The following is a 22,084-nucleotide window of genomic DNA, read 5'->3' as shown; positions in this document are numbered from 1 at the left end:
CAGAGAGAGCTTATGTGGATAGTCGTGGGTTTCCCCCGGGCTTCGCCCGGTTTCCTCCCAGCGTAATGCTGTCCGCCGTCAGACTGGGGATGAGGAGTTTTCTCTCCTTCCGTAAATGGGAAGGGCGTCCAGCAACCTGCGGATGGTGGTAGCTTTCCCCCGGGTTCTGTCCGGTTTCCTCCGCCATAAAGCTGGCTGTCGTCGTGTCAGTAAAATATTCTTGAGTACGACGTAAAACACCAATCAAATACATAAATAAATTATATGACGTCTGAGTCAGTTGATTTAACTATGAAGGAAGGAATTTCGAGGAATATGCATATAAAGAAAACATGCTTGGTCTTCAAAAAGGGCTTAGTGACAGTAAAACAGCGTCTGATTAAAAAACAAACATCCCTTAGATCTTCCAAAGTGACACACTTTCGGTTATCCCGGATTGGCCATTTGAAACCTTGAGTGAAAAACCTTACTTCGCCGGCGATCGATGGGTTAATATTTATCGCCCAGCGTTCAAATCACCGTAAAACCGTCCCAACGCCAGGGTATTCCCTCACTCCTTCTCCCATACAAGTGCTTGCCCATTTTATTAAGACACAATGCATAATGAGTGTACACTGTTACGTGCGTTTTTAAATGAATGGGTAACTATGTTGAACACTGTTTTCATCGGTGAGGTATGGAAGCCGGACAAGGCCATCATCTTACCACCGGCTCGTACCATCGCTTTGTGCCATCGTGCCATCGCTTCGTATCATCATGATATCACCGGGTGATGTAACCACGGTACGGTGGTACGATGATGACTTTATCCGGCTTCCATACTGGCATTTGGCCATGACACATTAAATATTCCAGTTCAATTACCGGATAAATTCCAAATTAAACTACAAATATTAGGGAACAATAAACATATGAAGTAGACGGGAAAATGACGTCATTATGTTTGTGTACCAAGCTGCAGGGTACCAAAAGTGAAAAGTCACGGTTAACAAAACGTACAATCTATTTGTATTGTCTTTGACCATTTTTCAGTATCCTTCCAGTAAGCCCAAATCGTTGTTTATCCGATAAGTAGATAAATAATTACCATTCAAAACTACACGGAAGATTGGCCCTCATTTCTGATTAATAGTTGTCTCCTTTTGGTGCTTCTGAGGACGTACTATGTACGCACCTTTACACCTCATATTTTTTGTGATTTATTTTGAAATTCTTACTTGTATGTACTGGACTATGTTACACGTGATCTTACCGATAACTACATGCGTAATAAACAAAAATTCGAGCTGTTATCAAGTGAGTACGATGGTAACCAGGCTAGAACATGTGCTTCTTTCTTTCTTAAATGTTGTTACGTCATGGATTACCTAAGTCAATATCGTGTGGCAATCGGGACTTGGTATAACTTTGTGTACTGTAAAAGTAGGGTACACCTAATCAAACTTATAAACTTGCTGAATGAATTAACAGTGATTTGTAATGCTACTGACTCTTTACTATTTTGTGTTATTATATGTATTCTTTGTATGTTAAACAACTTGAATTACGTTTTAATTGTCATTATTGCATTACTGCTGCGATGCGGAGATATACATAAAAATCCGGGACCACCAAGCTCGCATAATTTAAGATGTTGTCATTTTAATGCTAGGAGCCTTCTGGCTCAGTCTGATGATCAAATGTCATCATATTCTAAGTTAGACGAAGTCTCAACCGTACTTGTAAATGAACATGATTACGATATTATTTGTGTAACAGAAACTTGGCTTAGTTCTGCCATGCCAGATGAAAGAGTTAATATAGAAGGGTACTACATTATAAGGAAAGACAGAGATAGGCATGGTGGGGGTGTTGCCATTTATTGTAAGTCATCATTGAATATCACACGCAGATTAGATCTTGAAAATGAAAATGAAATGCTATGGATTACAATTGAATTGTTCAATAGAAGTGTATTAGTTGCTGTATGTTACTTCCCTCCTAACCAATCAACGGAATCACGGGATCTTTTTATTGATAACTTTGATTCTACTCTCACTTCTGTTATATCAGAAAACCCACATGCTTTACTAATATTTGGTGATTTTAACGATCGCTGCACTGACTGGAATAAATACCATGATAAGAGTGAATTAAAAATGAAACTTTTCGACCTTTTGGCTGGAAAAAATTTATTTCAAATACTGAATGAGCCGACAAGATATACGGAAGATAGTGCCTATTTATTAGATCTAATAATCACTGACAATATGAGATATGTAATAGATTACGGAGTGGCTTGTCCCATGGCTAATCTTGACCACTGCACGATCTATTGTAAACTGGATGTTCTGTGCAATGATAAACCTAAATCTTTTAAAAGACATGTATGGGACCTTAAATGTGCTGATATAGACCGTCTACGTAACTTACTGTCTGTCTCACCCTGGGATATATGTGACGTTTTCACTGATATAAATGACAAAGTGTATGCATGGTCAAATCTTTTTCTGTCATGCTGTAAGGAAGCTATCCCAAATAAAGAAATTACCGTGAGACCTCGCGACAAGCCCTGGATGACCAATGATGTGCGATATAAGTTACGAATTCGAAATAGATGCTTTAAAAAGTATAAAAGATCTAAAAATGAAAAAGATAAATTTCGCTTCTATATAGCCAGAAGGGAGGCCAACACAGCCAAAAGAGAGGCTATTCGTCGCTATGCTACACGTCTAAAAACCAAACTATCTGACCCAAATCTAGATACCAAGACTTACTGGTCTTCAATGAAATCAATGTTGGGTTCTAAAGCAAAACCTCCAATACCACCACTACTTGTAAATGGTAAAAATGTGTCCAGTGATATTGATAAGGCCAATGCTTTCTGTGCATTCTTTGCATCACATTCTGACCTTCCATGTCCTGTCCCCGACTTGCCGGACTTCTCCTTCGTTACTACAACTCGTTTAAACAGTATACAAATAACTGAAAAGGAAGTCGGTCAGTGTCTCAGTTCGTTAAATACAAAAAAAGGCATCAGGTCCGGATGGGATCAGTAATTTTATGTTGCAGAGTGCAGCAGGAAGTATAGCACCCTCGCTTACTAAACTATTTAACTCTTCATTACAAAACGGCGTCTTTCCGTCCGCGTGGAAAAGGTGCCGCGTTTGCCCAGTATTTAAAAAAGGTGATCGACATTGTATTTCTAACTACAGACCAGTATGTCTTCAACCATCGATATCCAAAGTATTTGAAAAAGTCGTCTATAAACATTTATATCAATATCTTACGATAAACAATATTCTTATTCCTCACAATGCAGGATTCAAAAGTGGTGATTCAACTATCTGTCAACTAACTAAAATCGTCCATAATATTTATAAAGGTTTAGACAACGGTAATGATATGCGTTTGGTATTCTTGGATGTGAGCAAAGCCTTTGACAAGGTTTGGCACACAGCTGAGGCAGATGGGTATTGGAGGAATGTTACTGGCGTGGATAAATGATTACTTATCTGATCGATCAATCTCTGCCTCAACGGTAAAGAATCTAGCTCGAATCCTATGTACTCAGGAGTTCCTCAGGGCTCTGTACTTGGTCCTTTGTTGTTTCTTATCTTCATAAATGATATAAATACTAATATTGAATGTGACATAAATATATTTGCTGACGACACATCCTTGTTAGAAGAAATTAAAGATTTACCAGTCTCAGAAACTAGACTGAACCGTGACCTTAGCAAGTTAGCATCGTGGGCAAATCAATGGTGTGTCACATTCAATGCTCTTAAGACAGTTCATTTACTTGTATCATTAAAGGGAAATCCTTCCTATCCCAAACTGTATCTCAATGGCATGGAGGTGAAGAGCGTTAAGTCCCACAAACACCTTGGGATCGTTTTACAACACAATGGGAAATGGGACGAACACATTAGAAACTTAGTTAATAAATGTAACAAAAAACTGAGTATTCTCAACCGATGTAAGAAATGCCTTACCCAAAAATGTTTGAAAACTCTATACTTCAGTCAAATAAGATCTACCATCGAAAATGGTGACATCCTGTTTGACAATTGCGGTATAGTGTTGTCTCAAAAACTGCTCTTCTCTGTTCTGGGGGCCTACGTCGGACATCGTATAGTAAATTATTAAATGAACTAAGATGGGAATCGCTTTATGTGAGACGTAGATCCCACAGAATTCTTCTTTACCATAAAATTATAAATGGGCTATCGCCTCCTTATTTGAAAAAATTACTACCATGCGGAAATGAAGCTGTCGTCAGTACATACAATCTACGAAATAAGCACAACATCCATCTTCCCAAAGGTCGTATCCAGTTGTACATGTCGTCATTTATTCCCCAAACAATTAAAGATTGGAATTCAATACCTCTCCACTTTCGTCACGACTCTCTAGAAAAGCTTAAATCCTATCTTAAACCTAGTTTTGTTGACAGCATTACTATTTCCGTACTGTACGATTCTTTTGTAACATTTTCCTCGATACTGCATTGTAGGATGCGGATGGGACTGAGCGCTCTTCACGCAGACTTATTTACCAATGGCCTTTCAGATGACCAGTCTTGTCATAAATGTAATTACAAATGTGAAAATTCTCATCATTTTCTTATTGAATGTCCCGCATATGCCGCTCAAAGGAAGCACATGTTCGACAGGTTTACTAAAACGATTTCTCCAAATGCTCACTTATCTATTTTCCTTCCGCATTGCTCAAAACATATCTCAAATATTTTACTTTTTGGATCAAATGACCTTTCTCTTGAAGACAATAAAACCATATTCTGTTCTGTGCACAAATTCATTCAAGATACTCGAAGATTTATCCATCGTACTCACCAAGTAGTTCAAACAAGCTCCTTTTAAGGTACAAAGTGCTAAGACTGAAACCCATTCCTAAATCTGTTATATAATCGGTACTTAATGAAGTATATGAGTGTGTGCAGTATTGGATGCCTATGTGTATTGTAAATATTGTAAATATTTTATTCTTCACTATCAAGTTTTGATTATATAAATGTATGATGTATATAAGTTTGAGGAGACCCCCTAGTGACCCATGGGTTGTGGGATATCCTCAGTAAACAAATAAAGAATTAAATTAAAGCTGCATCTGTGACGAAATCAAACATTTATGGTGTAGTCTATTTCTTTAAGAGAGTCGCCTACACGCTACCAAAATTGCATTTACTCAGTGACAACACAATCTCTACGCATGGATATGCTAGAAGTCCATATTCTTGCAAAAAAAATCAAACTAGAACACTTTTTCTAATTTATAATGTTAAACTGCATAAGCTCAGTTTCGATGCCAAGAACCCACTGCCTAGGGTGAGGCATAATAGCGAATAGAGTACACTACACACTCGCGAATAGAGTACATTGTTTTCTTTATAAGAAAATTGCCTAAGATCCAGCGTTAAAACCATACTGCCTTGAGATCATATACTACAACAGATAATATTAAATTCATTAATTAAAGTTATATTATATTAAAACCTGTATGGTTTCAAATATGGCAGTAAACAGGGTTTAAAGTAAAATCAAGAGCAGTTTTTAAGTAACCGGTATCGCCCTCCATCAAAAGATGTTAAACTCCGCCCAATACCCAGCACGCCTCTGGTTTTTTAATAATTATGACGTCCCCCCATGGTAATGGGTTCTTACGGTCGAAACCGAACTTATGGACTTTAACATTATGAATTAGAAAAAGTGTTCTGGCTTCGATTTTCTTGCAATAAACTGAACTTCAAACATATCAGTGTGCAGAGCTTATGTTGCTACTCGTCACTGACTGAAGGCAATTTTGACAGCGACTATGACTGATTTTACAGACAGTTGAATATAGGCGACTCTGTAAAAGAAACAAACTATAGCTGTGGGGCCATTGCTTTTGGTACCTGCTTAGACAAAAACTGAAACATCGTATGCTGCTGGCTTTATAGAAACTTGAGAAGTTTGGAATTTTACATCACGGAGTGGGCTGTAATCACGAGTTTAAGATGCTTGTCTTTCAATCGGTGGGATACACGAGACTCTGGTTCAAATCTGATCCTTGACAGGAAATTTGTGAAATTTCCGGTTCTCGCTGTTCATACTTTATATAACATGTACACCTCTAAGCCCCTTAGCTGTAATTTTTTGTCATTATGTGTTCTTCGAATGATGTAACTGCATATACCTGACCAAAACATGCCAAATTGGCCTCAAATAGGACAGTACTTCCATGGAAATGCCCTATCAAAGGCATCTGGGCCTCTGACCCAGCTCTTGCGATGTGAATCTAAGTGTCGAGTCCGATATTCATATATCTCATGTAGACCACGATGGGACGATCCGAGACTGGAGACTAGACACGCATTCGGTAAGTTATAGTGTATAAGATGTGTAACTATATTATATAATTTTTGCTGCTGCCAAGCAAAAATATAAGTCGTGCGGTGTTAGTCTCACCCTAGCCCGGGCCCTCTCTCACTGTTCATCTTGGTCCGCTCTCACTGCTCATCTTGGTCCACTCTCACTGTTCATCTTGGTCCGCTCTCACTGTTCATCTTGGTCCGCTCTCACTGTTCATCTTGGTCCGCTCTCACTGTTCATCTTGGTCCGCTCTCACTGTTCATCTTGGCCCTCTCTCACTGTTCATCTTGGTCCGCTCTCACTGTTCATTTTGGTCCGCTCTCACTGTTCATCTTGGTCCGCTCTCACTGTTCATCTTGGTCCGCTTTCACTGTTCATCTTGGTCCACTCTCACTGTTCATCTTGGTCCGCTCTCACTGTTCATCTTGGTCCACTCTCACTGTTCATCTTGGTCCGCTCTCACTGTTCATCTTGGTCCACTCTCACTGTTCATCTTGGTCCGCTCTCACTGTTCATCTTGGTCCGCTCTCACTGTTCATCTTGGTCCGCTCTCACTGTTCATCTTGGCCCTCTCTCACTGTTCATCTTGGTCCGCTCTCACTGCTCATCTTGGTCCGCTCTCACTGTTCATCTTGGTCCGCTCTCACTGTTCATCTTGGTCCGCTCTCACTGTTCATCTTGGTCCGCTCTCACTGTTCATCTTGGTCCGCTCTCACTGTTCATCTTGGTCCGCTCTCACTGTTCATCTTGGTCCGCTCTCACTGTTCATCTTGGCCCGCTCTCATTGTTCATCTTGGTCCGATCTCACTGTTGACCTTGGTCCGCTCTCATTGTTCATCTTGGTCCGATCTCACTGTTCACCTTGGTCCGCTCTCACTGTTCATCTTGGTCCGCTCTCACTGTTCATCTTGGTCCGCTCTCACTGTTCATCTTGGCCCGCTCTCATTGTTCATCTTGGTCCGATCTCACTGTTGACCTTGGTCCGCTCTCACTGTTCATCTTGGTCCGCTCTCACTGTTCATCTTGGTCCGCTCTCACTGTTCATCTTGGTCCGCTCTCATTGTTCATCTTGGTCCGATCTCACTGTTGACCTTGGTCCGCTCTCACTGTTCATCTTGGCCCATTCTCACTGTTCATCTTAGTATGAATGTTCACCCATACTCGTGTATATACATATATATATATATATATATATATATATATATATATATATATATATATATATATACTTGCATATACGTTTTGAAAGAACAACCATCTTACTTGTTTATATAAGAAGAAAACACATAGATGCAAATTATTACAGCAAATTTATGTAGCACAAATTTATATATGAATCACGGACGTGTACGTTATATTTAGGGTTTACCTGAGACATATACAAACCAAATACATATTTACAACTCTATATATAAACAGGCAGGTGTTGACGTTGGAAGATAAAATATATCTAAACACTCTTCCAAGCTTTTCTTTTATCAAGGAAATGCGTTACGCATACATATAGAAGCCTTCTGTTCATTTATTTGCATGCGCATATTACCTTACAGTTGACGATAATAAATGGTTAAACCCAACGTCATAAGGTGATTAAAATAACGATTTTATGTAAGTACTCAACACTTATCTGGAAATATCAGCATATGTTTATGTTTATAAATCAATTTTATCCTCAAATATTTGGAGCCTATTTGCTCAAAGCAAATTGACGTAATTAGTTTACAAATTTGTGAATGTGTTATATTTTATTGGTTAACTTCCAAGTAATACCATTTCGGAATTCATTTTTATTATCACATCACTATGGCACTTCTATATAAAACACAATCTAAGCACATAGGATAAGCCACCGTGTGATATGACTTTTGTAAGTCTAAATGACATTTATGATCTGAGAACAAGGAATATGTACACTGAGACACTAAATGTGTCATGGTTTATTCGGATTGTTCACACAAAGTTCCAATGTTGCCACAGTATATCCGTATCCCGGGATCCATACTGCTCATTTCCATTGCGGTAAATGTCCAAATGATCTGTGTGTGGGATTTTCGTCGGAGATATGACGTCTAGTTTTCTAGTATAGGAAAAGCAGGTAACGCCCGATATACATATTTTCCTGCACTATTCAGCTGTCCAGTATAGGCCACTTTCACGGTGAGAAACCAAATCATGTGACTGCAAGATGAAAAGAACATCGTGTAAACAGCTGTATATTCATTAAAAACAAGTCGAACAATAAATGCATGTATACAATGTATGCCTATATTTCAATGGCGAACTCTGGAAAAAAGCTTTGGCAGAGCCATTAAAAAAACCCTGTGGTGATGGTAAATAATCGGGCGTCTTTCCCCGCGCAGTAGTGACAAGGGTCCAAACTGAATTGGCCAATGCCCGCCTACACTGCCTGAGTAACACTTTGCCAGTTTGTCGACAAAATATCATCATATTAGAGACAAGGATACACAGCTTAGATACGAATAACTACTGTAAGCGGGAAAGTCTGGTCCATTCAATCATGTATGATCCTTCGCATAATCAGCCCGTCAAACTTTCTTATCAATTTCAAAGTTTTCACAATAACCTGAGCAAATATGAACTAGACAAAACATCCCACTTATATTATTAGATATTGCTTATATAATGGTACAATTTAAACAAAGCAAAATAATTGCAATCCCACAAAAGGCATTTAATAATTACTAAAATGTGTTAAATATACAATGACCTTTGAAAAGTAGCGTTATTGTAGACATTTTCCGGGTTTAATGTTTAAAATCTTTCATAGCTTTGTCATTTTGTAGTCAATACACACCAAAGGTACGCCCTTTCTTATATCCCGAATGCGTGACAACACTGCCGTGAAAGACGGCCTCGAAGTTGGGTCGGCGTTCCAGCACTCTGTCATCAGTACATATCTGAGTAGGGAGACAAGGTATATGTAGTACAGAGGTATATTATCATGCATTTTTCAATTTTTGACTGTCATTTAATAGATATACTCAAAGATTTTTCACTTAAATGATGGCGCTCAGTAATCCGCTACATTTCGACATATTCCTGACAAAGCCGCAGCCGAAACAATGAGATCTGGGTTTGAACACGTGACCTCATTGATCAAGGTCCTGGTAGTCAAATCGAAGCAGAGCTTTTTAACCGTCTAAGCCAGCGAAGACCCCATGAACACCATTAATAAGGTGTATATGATCAAACTTTATCTTCGCAGAGAACAGGTACATGTATGTTCACTGTGCACACTGTATCATCATGTCGTATCTTGGTATCTATAGACAGACAAGGTATATGTACCTATATCGTCATGTCTTATCTTGGTATATATAGACAGACAAAGTATATATACCTATATCAGCATGTCGAATCGTTGTATATATAGACACACAAGGTATATGTACCTATATCAGCATGTCGTATATTTGTATATATAGACAGACAAGGTATATGTACTTATATCATCATGTCGTATCTTGGTATATATAGACAGACAAGGTATATGTACCTATATCACCACGTCGTATCTTTTTATATATATACAGACAAGGTATATGTACTTATATCATCATATCGTATCTTGGTATATATAGACAGACAAGGTATATGTACCTATATCATCATGTCGTACCTTCGTATATATAGACAGACAAGGTATATGTGCCTATATCATGTTGTTTGATTTGATTGGATTTTGATTGGTGTTTTACGCCGCACTCATACGAATATTTCAATCATACGACGGCGGTCAGCATTATGGTGGGAGGAAACCGGGCAGAACTCTGAGGAAACCCACGACCATCCGCAGGTTGCTGGAAGACCTTGCCATGCACTCATCATGATATATTTTCGTATATATATACAGACAAGGTATATGTACCCATATCATCATGTCGTATCTTGGTATATATAGACAGACGAGGTGTATGTACCTATATCATCATGTCGTATCTTGGTATATATAGACAGACGAGGTGTATGTACCTATATCATCATGTCGTATCTGCGTATATATATAGACAAACAAGGTATATGTACCTGTATCATCATGTCGTATCTTCGTGTAGATAGAAAAGGGATATATACCTAAATCATCATGTACCTTTTATAAGGACGTAAGGTAATTTATAACATTAATTCGCAGGTTTATAAGAAAAGCATGTATATACAGTATACAGATAGCAATCTGTCACACTAACCTTAAAAATAGGTTCTGTACTAAACTAAATAGTTTAAACCAATAGATATGCTGCCTTTCGGTATTGTTTGGATGATGCATACTAATGTGATTCATGCCTATAAACTTAACAAGTCACACAGGTTGCATTATTCAAAATTCTTGACAACTCCAGTTTGAGAATATAAAATATTAGAGACTGTAGCAACTTCGTGTCTACAGGTAGCGAGAAGATGAAATGACTATAAAGCTCATTTGTCAAATACAATTTGGCGCTAGTTTGACTGTAAAGGTACGTCACTTTGATACGTCACTTACGCCATGGTACTAGTGCACGCAGGATGACCTAGCCTACAGCCAGACTCCAGCTTGTGGTGAAGATCCTGGACACTGATGTCAGAGTATGGAGTTTCTCCTAGACTAAACACCTCCCACATCAGAACCCCGTACCTCCACCTGTAACAGAAGACAGGGGTATTCAGCGAACGGAGTCAGGGTACAAGAACACCTTACCTCCACCTGTAACAGAACACCGTGGGATTCAGTAAACGAACTGAACAATGGGACAAGAACCCCGTACCTCCACCTGTGACAGAACACAGTGGTATTCAGTGAAAGAAGTTAGGGGACAAGAACCCCGTACCTCCACCTGTAACAGAACATTGTGGTATTCAGTGAAAGAAGTCAGGGGACAAGACCCCCGTACCTCCACCTGTAACAGAACACTGTGGTATTCAGTGAAAGAAGTCAGGGGACAAGAACCCCATACCTCCGCCTGTAACAGAACACTGTGGGATTCAGTACGATCCAAGTCAGTGGATGCAGAGTCTGGGGTCTGTTTCACAAAAACTCTAAAAGCTAAGCTTAGACAGCTAATTCAGTTAGCCGACTAGCAATTTTGTCTAACCCGTTTCAGAAACAAAATATCTGGCTAGCGACTAAAGCTTTTCGTCTTAGAGTTTGAAAGATAGCTCAAAATCTTTAGTAACGTTTAAAGGTGGCTAAGAGGAAAAATTTGGCGTTTGAAGTGACATGAGTCCCTTTCTTGAAAGTTAATTTATTCGATTTGAGAAAAATAGGAATAAATCGGCTTCTGTCAACAAATGAAGGTTTTTATAAAGCTCGCAAACCACTAAAACTAATCCGTTATTGTTATTTTCCTTCCAGTGTCTGTTGTGAGAGTTATCGCCCTTCGTTGGTAAACTGTATTAAAAACAAAAATTAAGAAGAAATTATCATCTTTTCCATTTATTTGTAGATAGTAATTTAATTTACTTACATTCTGAAGCCAATTTAACAATAATCATCTTGAACTCTACCAATCAGATTGCTGCAAAGCGGTCACATGGTAAGCTGACTAAGCTTTGGACAGTTTAACGTTAGGGAAACGACTTAGTCACTTTTTCGAAGCCAGCTTACAGTAGTCGGCTAAATGACTGCTTGACCTTAGACTTTAGACGGCTGAAGAAGTTGAAACAGACCGGAAGGCATGGAGAGCCAGTGGATGGGGAGTCAGGGGACAAGAACTCTGCCCCTCCATCTGTGACAGGGAACTGTGGGTTCAGCATCAACGGAAGGAGAGTCATAGAGTCAAGTCACTGGATAGAGACACAGGGGATGGAGAGTCAGGAAACAAAGTCAATAGATGGAGAGTCAAGTACAGAGTTGGAGGATAGGGAGTAATTGATGAGAACTACGCTTCATCTATATAGACATAAAACATTTAATTAATAGCTCTGCAAAGAACACTTACACATCACTGTGGACAGTGTGCTGGCCATCAGCAAGGGTCTCCATGGCATCCCAACGTTGTCTTTCTCTGATCTGGAATAGGTATATAACCAATTACGTGCACCGAAAAGCCTAGAAATATTGTATTGCATTGTATTGTATTGTATTTATTCACCATAAGTATATTTACAGTAAACTCTCATAGGGATATGACTCTCTAAATATTTCACAAAAGCACATATTATCTAACTTGTTTCATTCATATGAAACGCAACCAGCGATATGAAACTATGAGTCGAAACAGACTTTCGCATACCATCCGTCAATCAAAATGGACATTTTTAAGTCAATAATCATAAAATAAAATTTAATGTCAATTTTCGTCTGGGCCTAGAGTATGCTACGCTAATGGGCATCTTCTCCTAGAGGTGACTGTAGCTTGAGATGACTTTACCTTATCTATTGTCTGATCTTCTTCCTGAAAATGTACTATCCCAGTGATCTTTGCATTCAGGTACTTGTCCAGAAGGACCGTCTCCGCAGCCAGGTCCACGTTGGTAATCTGTCATAGATCGCCAAATTAAAAGAAAGGAACAGAACTTTGGAATTGTCAATAACAGTCCCTCAAATATCCACGCTATAGGTTTACTTTAAAGATTATCATCGCATTTGACGATACATCTGCATCAATTTCTTTTTTTTTCATTACTAGAGAAAGTCGAATAAAATGCTGTAGTGCTTAGCGCGTTGTCTTACCCTTAGGCCCCTTAAAACTAGATTGTATGGCGGGTAAAAATAATTCTCAAACTGCAAATACAGTTTTTAAAATCCCCAACCCGGTTTTGATCCCGGTCTTACCGAGTATGAGGAGATGTGCTCCATCCCGTTTGCCACGTCCTGACACAGCTTGGTCAGCCTTTTCTCTGTCAGTTCCTCCTTTTCAGAACTCTCAGATCGATTCTGTTTGAGGTAGGTCAGCAGAGATCCTCTCTCAGTACATTCTAATATCAAGAACCTGTCGCCTTTAAAAATACAAGAAGAGATGGGAATAAACTCCTAAATTCACATAGATGAATAGAGAATGAGTCCTCATCTCAGCAAAAGTGTGCAAAAAGTATGTCGTTGTTGTAACTGTTGATAACTGTTGTGGATATCTGATGATATATTCTCGGCACACGCTGAGCTGTTGACCTAGTGGGCCTGACTACAGTACTGGAAATCAGTGCAAATTTGTACGCCTCGGGTTCAGCCGCGCTTTCCACCTTATTTCGGACATATTATATTACGACGGTGTCTCTTTTTAGCAGGCAAGACCCATTGCAGATAAACGTGTCGCCTCATTGGAGCACAACGCCATAGATACCAGTCACGACGCCGCACCCTGACACAGTTCGCTGACAACATGCCACAACATTAGGCCTACCTTATTCTGAGAGTCGATGCTTTGTATACATCTATTATTTAAATGTCTTCTGAAGTTTTAGGCATGATGCAAACTGGACGGTAGTCTGAAACATTAAAGTATGATCCACACTGGATGGTAATCTGAAACATTCATACATGACCCATTTCGGATTGTAGTCTGAAACATCAAGAAATGGCCCAAATTGGATGGCTGTCTGAAACATTAAAGTATGATCCACACTGGATGGTAATCTGAAACATTCATATATGACCCATCTCGGATTGTAGTCTGAAACATCAAGAAATGGCTCAAATTGAATGGCTGTCTGAAACATTAAGGCATGACCCAAACTGGATGGTAATCTGAAACATTAAGACACGACCCAAACTGGATGGTAGTCTGAAACATTAAAGCATGACTCAAAGTGGATGGCAGTCTGAAACATTAAGACAGGACCCAAACTGGATGGTAGTCTGAAACATTAAGACATTACCAAAACTGGATGGTAGTCTGAAACATTAAGGCATGACCCAAACTGGATGGTAATCTGAAACTGAGACTACGGTGAGCTGTCGGCTGTGTTAGGGACTCGAGTATTAAATTGTTGTGAATGAATTTAAGCAAAAACACAGCTCAGATATTTACAGAATAAAGCCCTGTGATTTAAAACAATTGATACAAAAGTTGGGATTGTCAAGGTTATTTGCATCTGTCGCGTTTACATTTGTTTGTTTAAGTGCGAGCGAAATTCATATTTTACATGGCGCTAATGAACATGGATTGTATGCATACACATGTATGATTATCTGTAGCGTTTTAAGTCCCTGCCAAAATAAATAATTCTTGCGCTAAGAGAAATAACCTGCCTCCATCGTGTACTCAGGCTTTATCTCCAATATGGCCGACATAAGCGATGACAGATAATACTGGTTAATTACTGCGTAATTTGTACATTCTCACAGAAGACGCGAGACCTGAATAGACATGGCATCTCACCAGTGTTCGGATCAGTCGAAGTCCCTAATACGGCCAAGACACTAATACAACGATCCAGGGACCTGAGTTTCTCCAGCTCGCCGTTTATCAAGTTCTTCCGTTGGTCCGAGCCGTTTCCTGGACAAAATCAAAGGTCAAAATCAAATTTAACCTTTTCGTGAGCTTGTAGTCTTTAATACACAGCCAAGACGGTACATTGTCACGTACATGTGTCTCCAGTTAAGTATGTGCCGTTCAATATAAGATAAATGGAATAGCCTAGCACTTTTGATTTCCTGAGGACAACTCAGTGTTAAATTTACTGATAGCCTACATATAATATAATCCATCTTTGACCGCAATAAATAGTAATAAGTGGCTTCCACCTCCCCGTTGTATAAAACAAATCCGGTGATTCTAAACGTTCTACGAATTCATTTTTTTTTCTAACGAAATTAATCACTGGTGCATGGTAGCAGCTCCCTTTATATCACATATTCTTATCAATTAAACAGATTCATGAAGCCGGCAGTGTAAACAAATCCGTGGGCCTTTGCATGGATAAACCAAATACAACGTGTGTACAAAATTATTTGAAAATGCATGATGGTCTTGATGATAGATTAAGTTAACGACATTGTTATTGAAAATGACTACGGAGATCACAGCTTACCTGGAAAACGTTTGAGACCCACGTGAGTGCAGAGACTTTTGTCCACATTGTGATTCCACAGAGCTAGCCGAGACTCACCAAAGTTACCCTGAGTCATCACTGTATTGCTCACGTCCATGTCTGCCAGACTCACATTCCAGTTCGTCCTTGGTAACATCATCTCGTAAATTAGCTCGTCTTCTTCGCCCTAAATTCAAAGTCATCAAAATCATATGCATTTACATATACGTGTACTACTTTAAAAACTCGACCATCAAATCCATTCAGGAAATAAAATACCTGCCTGCATAGTTTATTTCTTACTTCATATTCTCAAGTGTAGCTTTACTTACATAAACTGAAATGATTTAGCCGAATGACCATTAAAACATGTGGGAAGAAATGCCATGAACCTATTCGCTATTATTTCATTTATGTTGGAGGATATAGTCGTACAATATTCGTCAGTTCACGAAGAGTCCAGTAAGATCGGTTATAACTGGATTATGTCAAATCAAAACAAAGAGTTAAGGATTAAAGATTTCAAAAGTGTCGACCTTCTACGCATTCACAGGATTTGCAGCTATTGACTAATTGACAATTCGCGCGATTTCTATAAATTTAGGGGAAGCGTACACTGTGAATGGGGGTTCAACACAGACAAAACACCACTGTATGAACTGGGAATCAACCGAGACAAATCAATACCTCAAAGACAAATAAAAGAGACCAGACAACGTACGTGTAAATCCATAGAGCCAAATGCCGACGGGTCTGGAGAACAGTACACAGGGATGGATTCATTACGGACGCTCAACTAGGAAGGCAATAAAATATACACGTCTTGTCAAACTTCATTAACCATAAGAACACAACACAGTAATAGTAAACTATCATCACATCAACATCAAACTAAGCGTTAAACAGGTACCAAAATGCCTGTTTCATCATTGGAAAAAGAACATATGAGAGGCATTTAAGAATCGCATTCAACCGTGACATATATGGTGAGGGCCAGGAAAAAATCATAGCTGTTTTTAATTTACACTCATTCAAAATTTGTGAAACGTAACACTGTTACATTTCACACACATATTTCAATATAGGGACAACTTTCATGACAATTTTAGCATGATAGATAAAATACTATTAAAAGAGCAACAAATGATAGATAAAATTTTATTAAAAGAGCAATAAATTTAAAGCTGCATGCCTGAAATGTACATTTACAATATCAGACAATGTGCTGCTGAAGTGTTCATGAAAAGGTGACTAATATCTATTAAATAATGATGGTAAAATATAAAAGTCTTATGTTTGAAACTTTTTGATTATTTAAAAAAATATTTAATGTACATTGTCAGAGAGAATGGCCAAAACTTTATCTGACCTCTGATGTAACTCTTCAATTGCCTAATTTACTTTAATTTACCGTAAACATGCGGTACAAACAACTGCTCACCGGAATTTCGTAATCACCAGTTCTATATACATCCGACAACCCACGACTGGGCGCCTTGCCATTCTGTTAAATGGAGACAACCACAGTTTTAATGACAAATGTCTGTAGAAATTCCCATATATGCAATGTAACACACGAAGAAATAAATTGTGACATGTAAATTACTTTTTTGATTGGTGTTTTAAGCCAAAAATTATCAACAAATCATTGTGTGGTCCACAGCAGCTCTGGTGGACTAGCTAGTTGTCTATGTTAGCTCAAATTCTTTACGTAAGATGCAGTAAGACAGTATAGGACAGTTATATAGTATAGGACAGTTATATAGTATAGGACAGGTGTATGGTAGATGACAGGTGTATAGTATAGGACAGGTGTATAGTGCAGGACAGGTGTATTGTATAGGCAGCTGAATAGTATAGAACAGGTGTGTAGTATAGTAGAGTATAGGTCAGGAGTAGGAGGTACACAACAAATGGAGGTACACAACAAGTGGAGGTACACAACAAATGTAGGACAGGTGGGGGTATAGGAAAGGTGCAGGATAGATGTAGGGAGTGTAGAACAGGTGCAGGAGGTATGAGTAGGGTACAGGGCATGAGTAAGGGTACAGAACATATGTAAGACAGGTGGAGGTACAGGACAGGTGTATAGTATAGGACAGTTGTAGGAGGTATAGGGCAGGTGTATAGTACAGCACAGCTGTGGGGGGTATAGGAAAGGTGAAGAACTGGTGGAGGTATAGACAGGTGTAGGACGTAGAGGACATGAGCAGGAGTACAGAACATGTGTAGGACAGGCGGAGGTGTAGGACAGGTGCATAGTATAGGTCACGCTTAGGGTAATAGGACAGGTGAAGGTCAGGTGGAGGTACAGGGCAGGTGTAAGAGATGAAGGGCAGGTGGAGGTACAGGACATGTGTAGGAGGTGAAAGACAGGTGGAGGTATAGGGCATGGGTAGGAGATACCTACCAACACCTGTAGGTGGTGATTCTAATATTTTCAAGACAGAACAGGTGAACTTCAGGTGAAGGACAGGTAAAGAAGGTACAGGACATAAGTAGGGGTATAGTACAGGTGTAGGACAGGTGTAGGAGGTATAGGGCATAAACAGGATAGGTACAGGAAGTATATGACATGTATAGGACAGGTGTAGGAGGTATAGAGCCTTAATAGGCTAGGTTAGGCAGTATAGGGCGTGTAGGAGTTATAGGACAAGTGAAGAATGTACAGGACATGTGTAGGGAATACAGGGCAGGTGTAAGAGGTATAGGAATGTATAGGACCGTGTAGGAGGTATAGGACATGTATAGGACAGGTGCTTGGAGTCTAGGACAGGTGTAGGGGGTATAGGACAGGTGTGGCAGTATTGGACAGGTATAGGAAGTACAGGTGTAGTACAGGAGATGTAGGACAGGTGCGGGTGGTATAGGACAGGTCTAGGTGGTGGAGGACAAGTGCAGGAGGTGTAGGAGGTACAGGTATAGGACAGGGGTGGACAGAAGTAAGAGGCATAGTACAGCTGTAGGACATGAGGTAAAGAACCCGTGTAGGAGGTATGCAGGAGGTACAGGATAGGTATAGGTGGTATAGGACAGTTGTACGTGGTAGAAGACAGGTGTAGAAGAGGTAGGATAGATAATATTTTAGACTTACATTCAAGGCTACAGGACTGAGGTAGCTGTCTCTCCTTGACAGTGCATTCTTTCGGGCTTTTCGCTGGTTACAGTAGAGATAGATCATTGTACAGATCACTATAATGGCCAGGATAAACAGCCCCATGCCAACTCCAATCCCAACAACCGTTGACAGCTCTTGAACACGCAAAAAATAATCGAATCATATATAAAAATTTAAAAGATACACAGAATACCGAAAGACAATAACCCTATGGAATATTACAAACCATTCGTATTAACTGAATTATTCTAAGCTTTTGACTGCGATTTTCTCTTCACAAGCATTACTTCGTTTCAGTTTTTCTTCTGAGGAGGTTATAATGTGTTGGGAGTTCAGGCATAACATTGAAGGAGAAGGAAACATAAAAATGATGCCAAAATGAGATGAAAGAGCGTCAATACTTATTTGCAAATATGATCTTTAATATCTTTTTTGGATTTTTTTTCAAGAGAAAAGGGTATTTGAAAGTATTTTTGTATGGTGGGTCTTTGGGACCAACTTTTGGTATTTATCGTTGTTGCATCATAATGTTCTAAATAAGGATGTGATGCTTATCTAATAAATTTATTTGAATGTAAATTTGTTGATTATATCGAAACATATGCATTTAACCTAAATTATGATAACAGTTATGAACATAATATAAATATAAATATGATCCAAATTGAGGTTAAATACATTTGTTAGCTGAAAAGAACAAATTCTAGTGCAAAAATATTTATTAAACCTGTGGTACATCCTCATCTATGACATTTTAAACAAAGGCTATAAATACCAATATCCACAATACAAAAAAAAAATGCAAGTGTCTTTTTCTCCTTAAGGAAAAATCAGAAAAAATATTGAAGACCACATTTAGGAAGAACTTTTCGCACCCTTTTATCTGAATTTTATGTCATTTTTATTTTTTGTTCTCCACCCTTAAGAGGGACCTCAATTGCTCAGTCGTTTAATGCGTACTTACTCTCGATTGCCATGAGTGACTGAGCAAAGAAGTATACTGATCCAGTTTTTCAGTTTGAGCAGAGTAATATTTTCTTAAAATTTTTTTAGCTCGTTAATGAAGTATGACTGTGAAAGATATGTATATAGGCAATAACTGCTTTTATGAAGTGGATTTTAAAACATTACATTGTGTACATAGGATACTGATTCAGCGTTATTCTTTTATTTCAAGACTAATTGTATGTGACCCAAACGACAAACATTGTCATTGTGTTGAGTGAAACGAAAAACAGAATATTTTCTTAATTTGTGTTAATAGACATCAATACAGCTGTACGTTAAGTTTTAACATCTTTTATTTTTAGTGCAGTGTAAGTCCGTGGCTTTAATCCAGGAGGTTGAAGGTCGGTTGTTTACTAATACAAATAAAATATTCTTAACTATAGAGTTCAACACCAATCGAAAAAACAAGTATATTAAGATGATGAAAGCTTGGTTCATAAATGTAGATGTCAATCGATTAGCACACTTACGCATTGTGGACTGGGCAGGCTCACAGAGGCTCCCATAAAATCCGGGCAGGCAGCCACCGATGCAGGTCCCGTCCCTCCGATCACACTCCTGATCCCCCCGGGCACAGTTATTACTGCAGTTCAGTTGACACTCCTGCCCCCATGTGCCCGCACCACAGGCTGTAATGTGCAAGATAATCTGACCATCAGTTCAGATCCAGATACATATATATGTGTGTGTGTGTGTGTGTGTGTGTGTGTGTGTGTGTGTATGTGTGTGTGTGTGTGTGTGTGTGTCTGTGTCTGTGTCTGTGTGTGATTTATTTACTTTACTCCGTCTTCAAGAATATATCACTTATACGGCGGCGCCCAGCAATATGGTGGGAGAAAACCGCGCAGAGCCCGGAAGAAACCAAAATATTAGATAAAACTTGCTAAAGTCTTCATCCCAAAAGCAAACTGCCGTGCAGCACTGATTTTGTTGCTGGAAAAAATAATGGTAATATTTACCCTTGCACAACGCGCCCGTATGTCCGGGCGTACACCTGGGCTCGGCCTCCGGGCACTCTCCGGTCTGGGGTTTACAAGAGGTCCGCCCGGTCGCACATCCCCCGCATTCCCAGGCGCACCCTGGGCCAAATCTTCCCAGGGGGCAAACTGTGAGAAAAGCATACAGTGTGTCAAGACAAGCACGATACAGCAAGCAAATTTTTACATTCCACAATGTAGAGATTGAAAACTGAGATGGACAACTGCAGATAGGAGCGATCAGACAAAGATGTACTCAAATCGTTATTTATGACATTTTATACATTTATAAATGTGGCCTCCGTGGCTCAGATGGTTAGCGCGCTAGCGCAGCGTAATGACCCAGAAGCCTCTCACCAATGCGGTCGCTGTGAGTTCAAGTCCAGCTCATGCTGGCTTCCTCTCCGACCGTACGTGGGAAGGTCTGTCAGCAACCTGCGGGTGGTCGTGGGTTTCCGCCGGGCTCTGCCCGGTTTCCTTCCACCATAATGCTGGCCGTCGTATAAGTGAAATGTTCTTGAGTACGGTGATGATGAGGTTTTTCCGATACTACTCGAGTGAACTTCTTTTTTAATCACAGCACATTAAATGGTTCTTAACATTCCATTTTGTAATCTACAAGCTAATATCTTCATATTCCACCCAGATGACAGATGTACGTGTGGATTTAGACAGCTGCTGGTACACCTGGATGCCTGGAGATTAATTGATTCATTAGCAAACTGATTTACGTCCTTCTAAAAAACTTTGATGGCGCTAAGAATCGTGGGAGAAAAAATCGAAACCACCGACCCTCGCCTGGTAAAGTCGAAGCTGGGGTTAATCAAGAGCTGGATTCAACCACGTGACTCATTGCTCAAGGGACCGATGCAAGCCATTGTTCTAACCTTTGATCTGAGCCATGCAGCGAGGCCCCTGGGCGTTTAAAGAAACTTTCATAGAGGTTTGTACCGTGTTGGAATTCTAGTGACCCAATCGCTTGATAGTTTGCGTAACGTAGGAGACATTTCTGACAATCATATGCCAATTGCTAAACTCTGGATGGATTTTACGCCTGCCTAAAGGAGTTATCAACCATCTTGTGTTAAACATTTGGGTTTACTTGTCAGTCCACTGGCAACAAAAGTCTTTAAAATTCAAAGTCCACTATAAAGTTCTTCTTTTTTTTTTCTTTTTTTTTGGAAAAATCGGCATGCAAAGGTGCTCTGTGGTCGAGGGAAGTCCATCTAAACAGACGATGTTCCTCTCCTGTGTAAAGAAATCACCTACGTATTGCACCGGTTTCGCCAAAAAAGGCGTGTTACATTTATTTATTTATTTATTTATTTGATTAGTGTTTTACGCCGTTCTCAAGAAAATTTCAAGAAAAAATCAAGAAAAAAGATGGCGGCCAGCATTATGGTCTGAGGAAACCGGGAAGAGCCGGGGGTAAACCCACGACCATCCGCAGGTTGCTGCAAGACCTTCCCACTTACGGCCGGAGAGGTACTCAGCATGAGCTGGACTTGAACTCACAGCGACCGCATTGGTGAGAGGCTCCTGTGTCATTACTATCCGCTGGCGCGTTAACCAACTAAGCCACGGAGGTCCCCGGGTGTTACATGATCGTTGCCCTGATATTAGTAGCTTCCCTTTAAATGTCACTAACATTCCTA

General features: G+C 39.5%; 1 protein-coding gene across 1 annotated transcript; it reads right to left on the bottom strand.

Annotated features, from left to right (window-relative positions):
* Positions 1-12,673: 12,673 nt before the first annotated feature.
* On the bottom strand, positions 12,674-21,332 carry LOC135464416 (inactive tyrosine-protein kinase 7-like). Its single transcript, XM_064741846.1, has 9 exons — positions 21,317-21,332; positions 20,412-20,558; positions 19,923-20,081; positions 18,421-18,578; positions 16,768-16,830; positions 15,327-15,513; positions 14,675-14,791; positions 13,132-13,295; positions 12,674-12,835 (listed from the first exon to the last, which is right to left on the bottom strand). Exons 1-9 carry the CDS (start codon positions 21,330-21,332, stop codon positions 12,674-12,676), a joined length of 1,173 nt encoding a protein of 390 aa, XP_064597916.1.
* Between the last annotated feature and the right edge of the window lie 752 nt (positions 21,333-22,084).

This window comes from Liolophura sinensis, chromosome 1, assembly GCF_032854445.1.
Source record: "Liolophura sinensis isolate JHLJ2023 chromosome 1, CUHK_Ljap_v2, whole genome shotgun sequence".
NCBI classification, from domain to species: Eukaryota; Metazoa; Mollusca; class Polyplacophora; order Chitonida; family Chitonidae; genus Liolophura; species Liolophura sinensis.
Note: the sequence above shows the minus strand (reverse complement) of the source record. Positions and strands in the feature narration are given on the sequence as shown.